The following is a 16920-nucleotide window of genomic DNA, read 5'->3' as shown; positions in this document are numbered from 1 at the left end:
GGCCACCAGAAACATATAATTAGGGTCTGAATATGCCTACGAGCTCTGAGGACTGTCACCCTCCATCCTGTTCCTGAATTTCTGAGCTTCTTAGGGCAAGTAACATGCACCTACCTTCCTCACACGGGTAGCTGTGGCTGTGGGTACAACACAGGGTTGAGAGCAAGGCAGAGAGAACCTTCAGGTTAAAACAGAGAACTCCTCAATTACCCTGCCATTAAATAAGGGCAATTTAGGATGGCAGTTTTTCACTTGTGTTCAGAAAGGTTTATACATACCTTGATGTTCAAAAGCTTGCAAAGAAATTGGATTCATGAAGCAAACATAAGATGACTAAAAAGCCCAGAGATCAGTCAGCAATGGCCTGATGTAGAAAAACTTCAAGTTCTAAGCTGTCTTGGCCTAGTAAATCTGCAACCAGAAAGTGGCTTGGCCAAGATGAGAGCTCAAATTGAATACCTAGAGAAATACTCCCAGAAATAGAAGATGAAAATCAGTAGACCAGACCACAGAATTTTACATGCTTGTAATTCTTGCTTATTGCACGAATAAAAAGGGCGGGGGGGAAACGGCTTCAAAGCTGTTCTTCAGAACAGTTTGCACGAGAAGGGAGTCTGGGAACACAGTATGAGAGATAAAAATACGCTACTGCAGGAAAACCCAAACCACAATACCAGGGCATTACCAAACACTGAGGCCAGGCTTGAAAACAGCATCTCTTGTCATGCAATCAGAATATTGTACATACAGAATACAGCTCGATGCTTCTCAGGTTCACCAGCATAACATCCAGTTTGCGTTATTCATCGATAATACAAGTGCTTCTATCCTACAGGCACCTCACCAAGGCGCAGAAATGCCAAATGTGACATTTTGGAGAGTGATATAGAACCACGGAAGCATACAATGGTTTGGGTTGGAAGGGACCTTAATTATCATCTAGTTCCAAACCCTTGCCATGGGCAGGGATGAGAGTGCAAGATCACCCTTAGTAAAATATATATAAAATACACTTTGGCCAAGACTTTCAACAATGATTTCTATAGATACCTCCCCTCGAACATTCTGACTTAACTGTTCAGTAGGTACACAACTAGATGAACAGAACCTCATCAAGTCTGGAAACTCTTTAAACTGGAAACTCTTTAAAATCATTCTGTATTTTCTTCAGAGCTATTATAATTGAAGGGCATAGCTACGTTGTAAGAGTCAAGTCCTCTTGGACAAAAGGAACGAGAGATGCTTGCTGCAAGAACAGGCCTTCATTGCGCTTATTTCCACGCAGCACCTTGGGTCAGTCAGCAGATACACTTGGAAAGCCATGTGTTCAGAAGGACAGAATGGTCTTATGAATTATTTCAATGCACTCTCTGATTTCATCCTCCTTAATGACAAGGGGTGGTGCCAGCCGGATGATATCACCATGAGTAGGTTTGGCAAGAAGTCCATTATCACGAAGCCGCAAACACACCTTCCAGGCATCGTAGTCTACAATTAAAGATAAAAAGAAACAGAAGACACTTAGAATACAGCACAAAAAGCAGCACAATTGAAGCACGTGGTATGTGGGGCCAGACTGTAAACTGTATGCCATCTGGCAGTGAGAAGATGAAGTGTGTTCACAAATGAAGCAGTCGCTTCTGAGCCATCCCCTACAATTTGCAGTGAACGTGCAAGACTGCTGCAGAACTGCCGTGTGCCTGAAGGGACTCACAAGTTTGCCTCCAGTACACTGAGTTTTGCTCCTTCACAGCTCACTGCTTGTCTCGTAGCAATAAATTTAAAACAGGGAACCATGCAAAGCGTTACCATTTATGCCTGGATTTCAGCGCATCATGTGCATGTCTTCTACAACAGCTCCCTGCAGCACTGTGTCACTTAGAATGCATTCAGAACAATTATAATTGTCTGCTCTGGCTCCTAAGCAGTTTTCTGATATAACTCAAGGTGTTAATTCCTAGAAACCTGTTCTCAGTTGTCAGCTTTTTCCTTCTCTCCTGGATTCATTGTACTCTTCCAGCTATCCTGGAAACAACCAACCTCAGCCAATCCTTCCATAATCTGACAGAAACTAATGTTCCAGCTGTGGCCAGTTTTATTCTGATGAAGACACAAGAGGGTATTTGTTGGGGGCAAGATTCACCATCAGGTTTGACCATTATCAAATCATAAAAGAACTTAATTCATTAAAAATAATTGTTCAGACTTACTTCGTAAAAAACCCCCTAATTTTAGTAGCACACAGTCACTTGCCCAGATTTTCAGTAGGTACTACAGTACCATAGCCAAGATCTGAACCCAGACATGATGCCTATAAACCATCCCCCTACTCCATTAAGATACTTTCAGTTTCAGCTGAAAAATGTTTGTTCATGCTGTGATTGTGCAGTTGATTTTATTTCCTTACCTTTGGTTTCCCGAATTACAATTGCATTTAATAGTCCTCTTCCTCGTACACAAGTTACAATATCTGATGGTGTCTTCATGAGCTCATTTCTTAATATGTTACCCATTATTTCTGCATTTTTAGCCAAGTTTTCCTCTTCTATTACCTAAAGGGAAGTCAGATCTCCAGTTAACTGCAGGGCACTGCGTTTGTTTTCTGTATCATGCTGCAATGGATGACTAATGACATTACAACTGCTGAGCTACAAAAGCTGCTGCATCCAGAGTATCATTGCAAAGGCTGCATATCCAAGCAGATTAGCATTAAGCTTTTATTCATTCTTGTTCACAAGAAACAATAATCTCTTTGAAACTTTATTCTAAATTAACTGCTTTTCATTTGCTGTTATTTACAAGTAAATGATAAAGCTCTGAAGACTCTTAATCTGTCCAGGTCCACAGACTGGGTAATGATGAGGCTTTCAGAGTGACTTGCATTACATGTAGTCAATTATATAGTCACAGACCAATTAGGATATGGACTGTGTACAAGGCATTTTGCTAGCTTCTGTTTGAGCCCCAGTGGCACATATGTTATCAATGTCACAGAGCAGCAGCCTCTGCAATATGGTCTAGTAAAATAAGCCAATTTAAAATGTCTTTGTGAAATTAGTGAAACTATTTTACTGAAACCTCCCTTAGGTAAATTTTGTCATTGAAGACATTGAGACCATAGGAACATAAAAATTAGGACACGTTCCCAGTAAAGACTTTAGAAGTTGCTTTGTGATCTATGCAAAGTTAACCACTACCAATTTTTTATCCTTATTAAAAGCTGGATTTCTACTTGTAGCTCCATCCCTGGTGGTGTTCAAGGCCAGGCTGGACAAAGCCTTGGGTGCCATGGTTTAGTGGGAGGTGTCCCTGCCCATGGCAGGGGGGTTGGAACTGGATGATCTGAAGGTCCTTTCCAACCCTAACTATTCTGTGATTCTATGATTCTGTAACAAATAACATCATTTATTTAAGCAACAATCATGTCAGTGTGACACTTTTTTCCCTTTGGAATCCAAATCTTTATTACAACACACAAACCTCCAGTGCTGCTATTGCAACACGGCAAGCTAATGGATTTCCTCCATATGTAGATCCATGTTCACCAGGCTTAATGGTCAGCATGACTTCATCATCACATAGTACTGCTGAGACCTGAAATGGGAAGGTCAGCTCATTGATTTACATATATATTCATACTGTAAACTTAAATATCTCTGAAGCAAACTTTTCCCCAGGGCTCAGGAAAGGATAATTTTCAGCCTGTGGTGATAAATTACATTCACATTCCCAGCTCTGCGTAAAGGAGTGTAACTGACAATCACATTACAGCTTAATCCCTTAAATACACTTAGCTATAGTGGTGACATTAACATCTAACTACAGTTGAAGGGCATTTCTCCAAACTGAATATTATTTCAAGAGTTTCAGCTTCAAATACTGTGGGTAACAACTCAGAAATACCTCCAATCAGCCAAAATCGCTCAAGGCATATTGTAATTTCCAACCTAATCAGCAGGAATTTAAATCACGCCAAGAGGATAAAAATCAGTCATGTAGGCATGCCAAGCGGATGAAAGCTGTTCAGAGATAGCTTGATAATGTATGTTTTAACGCACGTTGGTGGTTTTTTTCCCCTTTGCAGAATTCACCTAGAAATAATCACAGCAAGACTGTGATAAATACTCTCCAGAGAGAGTACAACAGACTAACCGGGAATTCCAGAGTGAGAAGCTGACCACTGGATACTTATTTTCCTGACAGGATAATATCAAACTGAAGAAAACAGAGATCAGTTTTTCAATTAGTTGACAAGGGCTAAAAACACGTAAAAAATCACCAGCCTAAGAAGATGGCATCTAATAACTTGCCACCCTAACAAGTTGAGTATCAATATAGGAAGCTCAGGATACCATATAGACATTTCAGCTATAAAGGTAATATATAGCCCATTGTTTTCTTATGTATCTCTCACAACTTGAACTATTTGGTAGCACTCTTTCGACTAGCAGGTCCAAGGAGGTGATCCTGCCCCTCTACTCTGTTCTTGTGAGACCTCACTTGGAGCATTGTGTGCAGTTCTGGTGTCCTCAACATCAAAAGGACATGGAACTGTTGGAACAAGTCCAGAGGAGGCCACGAGGATGATCAGGGACTGGAGCACCTCCTGTATGGAGACAGGCTGAGAAAGTTGGGGCTGTTCAGCCTGGAGAAGAGAAGGCTGCGTGGAGACCTCAGAGCAGCCTTCCAGTATCTGAAGGGGGCCTACAAGGATGCTGGGGAGGGACTCTTCATCAGGGACTGCAGTGACAGGACAAGGGGTAACGGGTTCAAACTGAAACAGGGGAAGTTTAGATTGGATCTAAGGAAGAAATTCTTTACTGTAAGGGTGGTGAGGCACTGGAATGGGTTGCCCAGGGAGGTTGTGAATGCTCCATCCTGACAGTGTTCAAGGCCAGGTTGGACAGAGCCTTGGTGACATGGTTTAGTGTGAGGTGTCCCTGCCCATGGCAGGGGGGTTGGAACTGGATTGTCTTAAGGTCCTTTCTAACCCTAACTATTCTATGATTCTATGATTCTATTGGTCTCATAAATCATAGTTAATCTTGTAAACACTGATTTCCAAGCACAAGAAACATCAGACTTATTGTTCTTCCAACTAGCAGACTTTCAGTGTTAATTACTTAAAAATCACTATTCTACAAATGGATACTTCTTTGTTACTCACAGGATATAAGCCACCAGAAAGGGCCTTTCCAAGAAGAACTATATCAGGTCTCACATTTTCATGGTCAACAGCTAGCATCTTCCCTGTTCTGGCTAAACCAGTCTGTACTTCATCAGCAATAAATAGAACCTTTAGAGAGACAAAGAAGAAAAATCCACACATAAAAGAATGACTTTTAACTCCCGTTCCCAACTCAGTTCAAATAATATAGCATAATTGCACGCAGTAAGTGAAAGACCTTCCAGCTGCATTACTCTAAGTACATGAAGGTACTTCCTTTAGCTCCTCTAAACCTCCTGGAGACTTACGTGTTCTATGAAATGTGAAACTATCAACAAGTGAACATATTGTCCTCTGTCTCTGGTATCTTTAGCACATTCTGTTCTACATAAGGCATAGTCCACGTAGGGTTGGACACTGCCCAACCAATATCTGTTTGCCATATAACAAGGAGTATGATTTCCGAAAAGTTAGGATTCGTCTATTTCGACTTCCAATGCAATATTTGTACCTTTGGAAGTTGAAGGACATGGAAATACACAACAAACACATCTTCCCACCCTTCCAGAGACACTGAATGCAAGTCTGTCTTTCTTCACTTGCAGAGAACGGTTATGGATCTAACACTCCATTTTCAAAACTAAACATTTCTTAGTACAATTCAGACAGGACATAATATTGAGAATAGGAGTCAGGACTGGGGGATGAAAGAGAATCTAAGCAAATGCTGAAAAAAGGACAGAATTATGAGACCTCTGGTCTTCAGAGAGTTTAAAAGATCATCCTTAAGCATATTTTCTTCACTGCGTCATTCTATGACCCACTACTAGCTCTTGGTAGCACTTAAGCACTCCATAAGAAGGTCCCTTGACAGCCGTGGTAGAACCACAGCAGGAATTAGCTTCTGGCCTAAGAAACTTCTAATGTGAAAAAGAAATGAAAAGTTAATATAAACTAAATGCAATTTCAAGAGCATTCATAGGAAACTGCAGTCAGTGACAGCAGCAGGAAAAATGTGCACTGCTAAGAAGTACTTCCTGGTAAGGAGAGAAGTCTCCCTCCCCTATTCCACTGAAAGAAAAGGAAATTATTAGATAGAACATGAAGTCCTGTACCTTGCATACAAGGACAACCTTACAAAACCCACCAGTAAACACAGTGTGTAATGTTTAAGCCACTTTGTTATAGAGAATTCCTTACATTGTGTTTTGTGCAGAGGTCCCGCACTCCTGTGAGATAACCTTTGTCAGGAATGACCACACCTGCTTCACCTTGAATGGGTTCAACCATGAACGCTGCTACGTTGGGATCTTGAAGGGCGCGCTGTAAAAATGGACACATGGATAGGGAAGACAAGAAGAAAAAGCTTTTATTAGGTCAGATTTAGAAGATATGGAATTGAATACATGTAGCAGAACCTAGCTCTAAGCCTGGAGTTCTGCCTCAAGTGATAATAGCATCCATACCAGGAGTTATCCCCGAATGCCATTCCAGTTCCAACACAACAGCCTGTGTTATTTTTGCCTTGAAAAATCAGTTGCTGTGCTTGCTTGGAAAGTTACAAAGCTTAAAAATTGCAAACTCAGACAAGCAGATTATCAGACCAGTTCTATCACCTCAGAAATACACCCACTTTGGTATTACCCCATGCGGGACAAACAGTTGCTCAACGCTTCCTTCAAACAAAAAAGAACGGTGCCTCTCCAGAACAGTTTTGTCACCTTAAAGCAAAGTCCATAGCTATATTCTTGCACCATCAAGTTCTAAAAGGTTTAGAAGTCCATGAGACTCAAGAGATACAATGATTCCCAGCACGAATTTACTACATAATTTCTCAGTATGGCCCCATAAACAGAATGAATTCAGTTATCACTCTGACAGACACAGATCTCTGTTTCAGGTCTCCACAGCACATTATTCAAAGCCTTGATAAAGTTGGCTGAAAGCCACTAAATACTTACAGGGCTTTCACAATGGGCAGCTTTATGTAGGTTCAAATTTGAGTAAGCTTTTCCACACTGCAACTATAATACACTGAGAGACCTTTGTTTCCTCTAACCAAACTCTAAGGAGGCAAGCATCTCTGTCCTAAATCCTGTGATCTCCACAGTGACTCACTTGTACTAAGCAGACAGACCCAACATGCATAGAGGACTAACCAACTCATCAGTCATGGAGACAAGGGGGAATGGTATTAAGCTGAAAAAGGGTAGATTTTGATCAGATAACAGGAAAAAAGTCTTCCCTGTGAGGATGCTGAAGTGCTGGCACAGGGTGCCCAGAGAAGCTGTGGCTGCCCCATCCCTGGCAGTGTTCAAGGCCAGGTTGGACACAGGGGCTTGGAGCAAGCTGCTCCAGTGGAAGGTGTCCCTGCCCGTGGCAGGGGTTGGAACTGGAGGAGCTTTAAGGTCCCTTCCAACACAAACCAGGCTGGGATTCTATGCTTCTATTACCCAGATGATGGAAAAGTGGCAATGCCGATGTTCCTGGTGCTTCAGGACTACCTGTGTTTGGCTGGAGCCCTCTTGCCTCCCAGGTCCAAGTCTAGCCCCCTATGGCTGCCGTCAAACACCATCTACCCTTTAATACTTTAACCCAGATTATGAGGGTGGGAAGGTAGGTAGCTAAAGATACTAGTTTCAGAACCCAAGTCCTGACTTTGGAATGTATGCTACTGATGTGAATTAATTCCCTTAAGTTCTATCTGCTGTTCTTCATTTGTACCTTGAATATCTTAGTGATGTGGGAAATTAAATAGGTTGTGTGGTTTTCCTTTTGCATCCTAAAGCAAAAGTGAAAGCAGATTTTACACACATGTCCTATATGTATTATAACATATATATTTCTTATATATGTCATAGATACATATATCTTAGTGTCAAAGCACATTTCAAAGGATAAACTCCTGATTTTCCTGCCTTGCTATTTACCAGTGAGCTGCTGTAAAATGATTGCTGACAAGAGAACAAAAATGGTCAAATACCTCAAGAGCTGGTAGGTCATTGTATGGGATCACTTCGAAACCTGGCATGAAGGGTCCAAATCCATCATAGCTGGATGGGTCAGTAGAACTAGAGATAGCAGACATTGTTCTGCCCCAGAAGTTGCCAGCTACAGAAGAATAAAAGGGGGGAGTTTGTTACAAAATTAAGAGCCAGAACAGTTTAGAGGACACCACACTTTCCATCTGGTAATGTGGTTTAAGAGTTGTCTGACATTAGCATATTAGCATCCTTCTGCTAATTGTCAGCATTTTATATTGATGCCATACATTGTGTTGCTGTATCAAAAGCCCATACCAACTTTTTAATTTACAAAGTTCAAGGAGAACCTATTTAGATTTACAGAATATTGTGACATTGTGCTATTTCCTATAGAAACATGAATTAAAATGTCTAGGAACCATCTATCGCCAAGACCATGACATATCCATTTAATATTTCAGTTAAATCAACATACTCTCAGCTAATCAGTAAGAAGGTGCTTGACAAGACTAAGATTAAGGATTCAACACCTTCACAGCATTCCAATACTTTTCTTTCTCCCCTTATTTCTGTGTATGTAGCTGTGATCCCAGGGGCGAAGACTGTTCTCAATCTGCAGGAAATCCTGAAGTCAGTTGTTACTGAAGCAGCCAGCTCTAGGCATCCCCTCTGTCTCATCGCCAGGGTAAACAGCATTACAGTGTTCACCACAGCAGTGTCTCCTAAGGGAACAATCCCTGCCAAGCTTTGCTCAGTCACGTGCCTGTCACCTCAAGGTTATGTTAGTGCAACCCTCTGTATCCTGAAGCAAAGCCCTGAGGACTGCGTTACTCAGAGCAGAGCAGGCTGGCTGCTGATGGCAGGCTCTCTCCACCTTAGCACCACTCCAGTCTCTGTGCTGGCTCTCTATCAAGCACAGAATCTACGTCAAGTTCTCTAGACTGATGTTTAAAGCCATATTTTGTTCTGACCTGAGCTCCCTATTGAGCCTTTTTTCTGCCAAAATGCTGGCTTTGACAAGAGGATTACTGGGTTTTTTTTCCTAGCTGCTTGGCACACACTGACATATTGTGGTTAAGGGGATTGGATGATAAAAATGGAGAGCATATCCAGTTTATCAAGATGAGAAAGCGCTTACTAAAAACTAATTGTATGAAGAGCAAAATAAACTATATATGGAAGGGAAGGAGGGAGAACTATATTTGCTCAAAGAACTCCCAGAAGAAATAAACAACCACCCCATCTATTTAATCCCAGAAACCATAATGTAATCTTTAACTGTGAATTGCAAATTTAGAAATGCTGCCTAATCACAGTTTATGGTTCAGGTACTATAGATACCAAAAGTCAAAACCAGCATTTGCAGCTGGACCAATTAAAAAGAAGTCAATATTTAAGTAATAAGCTTTATTCTGGAAGGTTTCATAGAATACAGAACCACTGAACAACATTAGAATTGACAAAAATACTTCACCTATAACCAAAACCACCAAATGTCAGTTATCTGAATTAGCCATTTATTTATTTCCCTGATAAAGCACAACAGTCTCTTCAGAGCAGGTAACTTCTCCCTGTTACAGAGCCAAGCAGAGCAGGCAGATAAAGGGCACCAAATACATAATCAGGACTTTCCAGGGCCCCATATCTACTTGAGCAGCATTGCTTTCACTGTCATTGTGTGATCAAGACTACAATATGGCTTTACTGGGTTAATGCCAACTTCTCAAAGGCCTTAAGAACGCGGAAGAAAACTACTGGCAGTGAAAGCCTAAGAAGGAAACAGGCTTCACCCTAATGTGGAATCTATGAGAAGAATGAATTCACCAATTAGTGACACCCAAGCAGCAGGTAAAAGAGCGTGGAGCACTGAATGCACTTCCCAGGCATTCAGCCTTTTTAGCTGTCAAAACTTGGTGAGTCGTACAAATAAGGTCCACTTTAAATATTCAATACTGCTTATAAAGCCTTACCAACCACCTTACTAACAACGGTTTCCTCCCTGGATTTAAGTTCATTGTTGCATTTCCCTTGCAAAACCAGACATTACCAGCAGTTCCTGACATAGCACAACTACCCTCATTGCCTCTTGATGCATACACCTCCACAAGGGAGAGGATCTGAAACTGATTTGTCACAGGAATTGTACTCACATCTCTTGCTTTTACAATCATAGAGAATCACAGAATCACTTCTGTTAAGATCACATGTGTTTCTTTAAAGACATTACATTAAAAAACCAACAAGTTTCTAATTCATTGTAACTAGTTAAGGTTAAAACCAAATAGCCAGAAGCTTAGGTAGAATGTTTTGTCAACAGAATATATTTAAGACTGAGCTTCACAATTCAGAAGGAAACACTTGGAGAACCTTAAGGTCCCACAAAGACTCTTGTAACCACAACAGAATCACCAGCTATAGGTATGTGAGTACAACATAACCTGTTAACAGGTTGAGAACTTAGCTTACATTACTAGAATGTCAAAGGCTACAGAAACTGCAACAGACTTGGTTCAGTGACAAAACTGAAACACTAAGAATACTGCAAAGTACTCGCTACAGCTATAGGACAAAAGAGGGTGCTATATGCAGTGGCTGGAGGTCTCTTCCACCTCAATACCTCAACTCATAACACATTTTACGTACCTGCAAAAACAATTTTTGCTTTGTACTTTGGAATGCCTTTCACAGTGTATGCCCACTTCCGAGCCAGCTTACAGGCAGTTTCTCCAGCTTCCACTCCTAAAACATAAAGCAGAACCATTATCACACTTGTACATGAAACAGGTCACTAATACAGAACCAAATGCTACAAGACGGTTGAATCTCACAGATAAGAAATACAGTGGAAATAAAGTTATCTTTTTACCTGTGTTCATTGGAAGAACTTTGTTATAATTGAACATTTTGGTGACAAACTCCTCATATTCACCCAGTACATCATTGTAGAACGCTCTGGATGTAAGGGTCAGTTTTTCAGACTGAGTTTTCAGAGCATTCACGATCTTTGGGTGACAGTGGCCTTGATTAACAGCACTGTAAGCACTCAGAAAGTCAAAATACTTTCTACCTTCAACATCCCACACATAAATACCTAGGAAAACAAAGGTATGGTCAATACACATAACAGAAGAAGACATGAGATAATGCTAAATGGAGGAAGCTAAGAGCTACAACACAACCTGGTCAAATATAAGTGGTATTCTTGCTATTCCTTAGGCATATCTGAAAGGCTGTCTAATTAGAAAATAATCAATTGACAGTGGAAGCTTGAGCAACAAATTAGCACAGTACAAATAAATGCACAAGGAGGAATCAAGAAAAGAAGCATTTCACATGTAAAGCTGCCATTCCACTATGTCAGTAAGTCATATCAGAGTATTACTTTACCTCCAAGTCCCTGTTTTGTCCTAAAATGTAACTAAAGAATATTTTTGAAAGAGGATTAATAAGAATTGGAGGTCATAAAAGAAAGAACAAACCCAACAGAACAATGGTCAGCTCTGAGCTGTCAAACTGTGTGCTGATAACAAAAAACTATTGGATCACTATGCTGATAGCACTTCAGTATAAACTCATAGAATTTAACCTGCAGAGCACAAAAGCCCCTTAAGCATAATTAAAGATCAGAGCAGGAACAGTACAAAAGGACTGAATAGGGCTCCAATGCACCTTTTCCTGTTGACATGAACATTAAACCGCTCCATACAAGGTAACAGAAGAAACAGAGTTGCTTGAACCTTTCTTGCCGAGTTATTCTGATTTATGATCTGAATTATGAACTTAGATCTCTATTTAGATAAATCATTTTGGAGACTACAACTTTATCAGGCAGCTTTATGCATAATGATCCAGTTCTTTAACCAGCAATCAGTCTTTATTTCATCAACTACCTCAATCCACACCCCAGCCCCTAAAAAAACCCAAAGGTTCAGAAATTGATTACCTCAACATCATTATGCCATGATCCCATCCCATCTACACACACTCATCCCATCGACACCACCCAGGGAAGAGCCTAAATAAAATACCTTTTCCTTTTTCCAGAGCAACAGGCAGTGGGTGATAATTGTGGGCACCATATTTAGCCTCACGTTCAAATATGAACTCAGAGGATGGAGGTCCTTGAATGGTTTTCTTAGTAGCCACTGAGGTGGCAGAACTGAGCGAAGCGTGAACACCTCGACAGAGAACAGCGATGCTCTGAGAGCGGGTTAGCTTGGAAAACATTATTGACTTCAGGGATGCTGCTATAGATCTGGGGGGAAAGAAAGAAAGTTAATCATTAGCACTAAGAATACTTAAGGAGAAACACAGGACATGATTGAGGTGGTTTTATTGGTTTAGGTTACAGGTTTTTCAACTCTTGTGCAATTCAATCAAGCTTATATGAAGTATAAATGAATGCAGTAGTAACTTTAAATAAGTATTGTTTTCTGTTTTAACATACACTCACAAGCACATACGTATAAAGCGCTCAGTGAGCAGCATTTTAAGACCATCAAAAAACAGATGGAAAGTAATAGTATGTCAGATATTAATGATTATTATGGCACCTTGTATTTTCTATAGCAGAACTCGGTGATTCCCCTTGAATCCATAACCTTGTACTGGTAATGTCTAAGGATAATCTGAGAGTAGAATTCCATGGGACAAACACATTTCCTCCTGTGCCTTCACCTCAGTCAATGTAAAGATAGGTATTACAGAAGGGAACCTGAGCTGGCATTCTAAAAGCTCTTCAAGCAAGCTCTTCTCACAGCACCAAGTACTGGGAGCAGCACAGAGCCCCTAAGGAAACCACAATTGCTTTAGCAAGGGAAGAGTTCTCAAAGCTTGAGTTCCTAGTCTTGCAGAGCATCACACATAAACTGGCAAAAGATGTAAGGCCCAAAGGAAAACCACAGATTATAATGACAAGTACGCTGATTATTACATGCAGACTCTTTTGTCACATACTCTGTAGCAAACTGAAGAGGTAAATAGCCTTGATGCTGCTGCACCACCCAACAATAAAAGCATACTGTAAAACTTAACCAAAATATGCTTATTAAATATCAAGAGGAGAATGTTATGATAAATATATTAAATATAACAGGAGAACAGGAAGAAGTTCTTCCCTGTGAGGGTGCTGAGGCGCTGGCCCAGGGTGCCCAGAGAAGCTGTGGCTGCCCCATCCCTGGCAGTGTTCAAGGCCAGGTTGGACACAGGGGCTTGGAGCAAGCTGCTCTAGTGGAAGGTGTCCCTGCCCATGGCAGGGGTTGGAACTGGATGAGCTTTAAGGTGCCTTCCAACCCAAATGGACTGTATGATTCTATGAATGCAAGGATGGTTTACTCAAGGCTGTTTTTATTTCAGGCTGCTTGCAGAGACAAATATTAAGTCATAGATATTTCCTAAATTTATTTTGGAAAAGGTCTGCACTCTGGATGTGTCACATTTAACAGAGAGGCATTTCTTTCAGCACAATCTTCAGGTATTACATTGCTGCTCCTCACTTCTAAGCAAAGCCAACCCAGGAGACTATTTTCTGCATCTACCAAAACCCAAGTCTTTAGGAAGCATCAATAGCCTCCATTCCAGTAAGGCATGAATAGCAGCTTCACAGCTCTGGGCATTTTACCAGCTATCATCACTGCTGTTACATATTAGCCATTTGTGTTAATACTTTAAGATTTTGCAGATGAAAGAGACAAATATTTCTCTGTACAAGAAAGAGAATTGACAAGAACTGAGCTCAGCTGCGCCACTCCAAATTACAACTTGCGTAACTCCCAAAATGTAACTGGTCTGTGACATCCTGGCCCCTGGCACACCTCCACGGCACAGCAGCTAATTCTGCCACAGGCTCCCACGTTTTTGGAGACTCTCACATTCCTGAAATGAAAACTGTACGGAAATGAAGCTGCCCTGTATCAGAGAGCGACTGTTCTGCACGACGAGTGACAGACCACTAGTAGGAGGTTCTTCTCTTACTTTGCTCAGGCTGGAAAATACTAATCAGAAATGATGCAAAGCTTTTCCCCTCCTCCATGAGGAGAAACCCCCTCAAACTGTGCTAGTGAGGCCACATCATGTTAGCTTAGGTGTGGGAGATTACATGGAGTAGGGCTGGGTGAAGCTGGGAATTATGGATGCATCTAGAATGAAAAGGTGAAGAAGAATTCAGGCTTGCTGATCAACATGAGAAGATGAACAGAAGTTTCAGGAAGGAGAAGAGGCACAATGAAGGGGGGGAAGAAGGAAAAAACCCAGACTGTGAGGAAGTGAGAAATACGATCGTGCCCTACAGCACACAGTACTGGAGTCAGAAGCCAGGGTGTTTCACTAAGTGGAAAAGGTCTTGCATCAGAATAGAGAAGCTACATGAAGCACAGCTGTAAAACATACTGGAACCACTTTGCTCAACTGTTGAGCAAGAACATCCAGAGAAGAGCACTGTGCCTGCAGACCCGACCGAACAGCTGTATGCACCCCATCTCTGACATGCACTGAAATACACCCCAAGCTTAATGGCATGTATTATCAGATACATGAAAACCACTCAGGTTCATGTTGATACAGCATAGAGGAGGAATCCATGCCACGCTGCAGCCTTTAGCAACTCAAAGGGGGTGAACATTCAAGAGCACAAGCTATAGCAGGAGGGCTACCAGTCTAGACATGCCAAACCACCTTTTCAGACCACACCACATCAGAAGCAGCCCGGGACCTAGCCCAGCAGACAAGAAAGAGCAAGAAACCCAGCGCTGAAACACCAGCACCCTCTCGCCATCCCCCGGCCAAGACCACTGCAAAGGTATCAGGGACCGGAGCAGCGCTGCCAACGGGCACAAAGAGAAAGGTGACGCTGGCGGCCTGGCCTGCCCACACCCCGGCCACATAGCGACGGCGGGTCTGGCCCCAATGCTGCCCGGCACTGCCGGCCTCGCCGAGGGGCCCTGCCCCGGGAAGCAGCAGCCGTGGGGAGGCCCGACCGCTCCCGCCGCCTCAGTGGCGGGGCCTGTGCGGCCTCGGCAGCACAACCGCTGATCTGCCACCGCCGCGGGGCGGAACCCGGGGCAAAGCGGCACCGCAAGAGGCAGGAATCGCACCCCTCGGGCCGGGTACCCCTGCCGCGCTGTACCTGGTGCTGCTGCTGCCGCCGCTACCGCTGCTGTTGTCGCTCGGCCCGGAGCCCGCGGCGAAGAGGCGGAGCCGGCCCGCGGCAACTGTCACCGCTCCTCGCCTCGCAGCACGCCCCGCCCCGGCCCGGTGACGTTCCCGTCGCCGCCGCCTCTGATTGGCTATCGTGGGTGATTGGCAGCCTCCACCCCCGCTCTGCCGTTCCCCGAGCGGCCGCACCGGCCCGCCCACCCGCGGCCGCTTCCCATTGGTGGGACCGCGAGCACACCCCGCTCTCAGCCAATCAGAATGGGGCTCCGGCACACCCGCGCGCCAAGGCACCGCCCAGTTGGCCGTTGACTGAGTTCCGTCAGAGCCATCGCTCGCCTCCTCGCCGCTTCCGTTAGACCCCGCTCGCCTCGGTGTGACAGCGGCCGTCGGGGCGATGGTAGCAGCCACAGGACCCCTCCGCCGCTCGGCGGGCCGAACAGAGCTCCCTGCGGTCCGGTATCACCGCCCTCGGGTCGGGTATCGCTGCTCAGCCGGCTCCTCCGTTGTGCCAGTCGGCCCTTGGCCGCGCTTGCTCCCGTCTGGGAAGCTGCTGTAGAAAAGGGTGAGCAAGGAAATAAAAACCTGAGAGGAAAGACATTCCTGGAAATGGGAAGTGTGGGGGATGAATGTGGTAACTGTCAGCTGGCTGCTGCTCGTCCTGTGCCCCCCCTGCATGGGTAGCAGCATCTGCAGCTCATAGTATAGAATGGTTTGGGTTGGAAAGGACCTTAAGCTCACCCAGTTCCAACCCCCTGCCATGGGCAGTGTCACCTCACACTAGACCATGTCACCCAAGGCTCTGTCCAACCTGGTCATCACTCCCCTGGTATTTTATGAGATACATTTTCACCGAAGCTGCATATGAGCTTTCTCCTGATCTTACACTTGTGCCGTACAAGAAACAATTTAAAATAACAGGGATTCACTAAGTTTGCTAATGAATTCCTCACAGAGCTCCTGTGCCAACTGTTCTCTGCCCACACGTAGATTGCATCAACTTCCTCCGCAGTTCCTCAGCGTGGTACCATGCCAGGAACAGGCTGCTGGTCCCTGCTGGTGGTGTGGCATTGATGGAGGCCCAGCCGTCACACCCTGCTGCCTTTGGAGGGATGAAAGCATGCAGGGAGTGAGGTCCATTACAGGACAGCCCAGCTTAGAGCTGTCATGAGGGAGGCAGCAGGTGAGCAGGGCCAGGCTGTAACTAGCAAGCACAACCCTGACCTTTCCCCAGGCTAAATTACACTTGAAGAGCATTTGGAAACACCCAGAAAATCTGGATGTTTACAAAGAGCTGTGAGATGTGTTTGATAAATACATACTTGGTTTAATCCAAAAGAAGCAGGTTGAGACTATTTCACTTTTTCTATTACCCACCTCACTGGGGGACCCCAAACCCCCTCAGTCTTAGCAGTGATAACTTCTAGCTGCCTCTTGCTTTTTGTTCTAAGATTATCCTGATGATTTTATCACTGCTGGATAACAGTTTCTTTTTGCCACAAAGAAAGCATGCTGTCCAAGGTTGATGGGCCATTTGCATATCTTCCCTGCAACCCTACAACTGAAAATACTTCTGAATCTTGTTGTATCTTCTAACCAAATTGCTCAAACCTCGGCTGT

The 16920-nt window shown here is 43.5% G+C and overlaps 1 protein-coding gene across 3 annotated transcripts; it reads right to left on the bottom strand.

Moving 5' to 3' along the window:
* Nucleotides 1-511: 511 nt before the first annotated feature.
* Nucleotides 512-15389, bottom strand: OAT (ornithine aminotransferase). 3 transcript variants are annotated; one of them, XM_080621275.1, is made up of 10 exons: nucleotides 15275-15389; nucleotides 12180-12406; nucleotides 11018-11242; nucleotides 10795-10890; nucleotides 8151-8278; nucleotides 6368-6490; nucleotides 5168-5296; nucleotides 3481-3594; nucleotides 2408-2552; nucleotides 512-1488 (listed from the first exon to the last, which is right to left on the bottom strand). In XM_080621275.1, the coding sequence occupies exons 2-10, from the start codon at nucleotides 12376-12378 to the stop codon at nucleotides 1328-1330; spliced, it is 1320 nt and encodes a 439-aa protein (XP_080477401.1). In that variant the 5' UTR covers nucleotides 12379-12406; nucleotides 15275-15389; the 3' UTR covers nucleotides 512-1327. The 3 variants fall into 3 exon arrangements, with proteins under 3 accessions (XP_080477401.1, XP_080477402.1, XP_080477403.1); XM_080621276.1 differs by lacking the exon at nucleotides 11018-11242; XM_080621277.1 differs by lacking the exons at nucleotides 11018-11242; nucleotides 12180-12406 and having other exon boundaries at nucleotides 15275-15323.
* Nucleotides 15390-16920: the final 1531 nt, after the last annotated feature.

This window comes from Psittacula echo (genome assembly GCF_963264785.1).
Source record: "Psittacula echo genome assembly, chromosome: 6".
NCBI classification, from domain to species: Eukaryota; Metazoa; Chordata; class Aves; order Psittaciformes; family Psittacidae; genus Psittacula; species Psittacula echo.
This window is presented reverse-complemented; position numbering and strand designations above follow the sequence as displayed.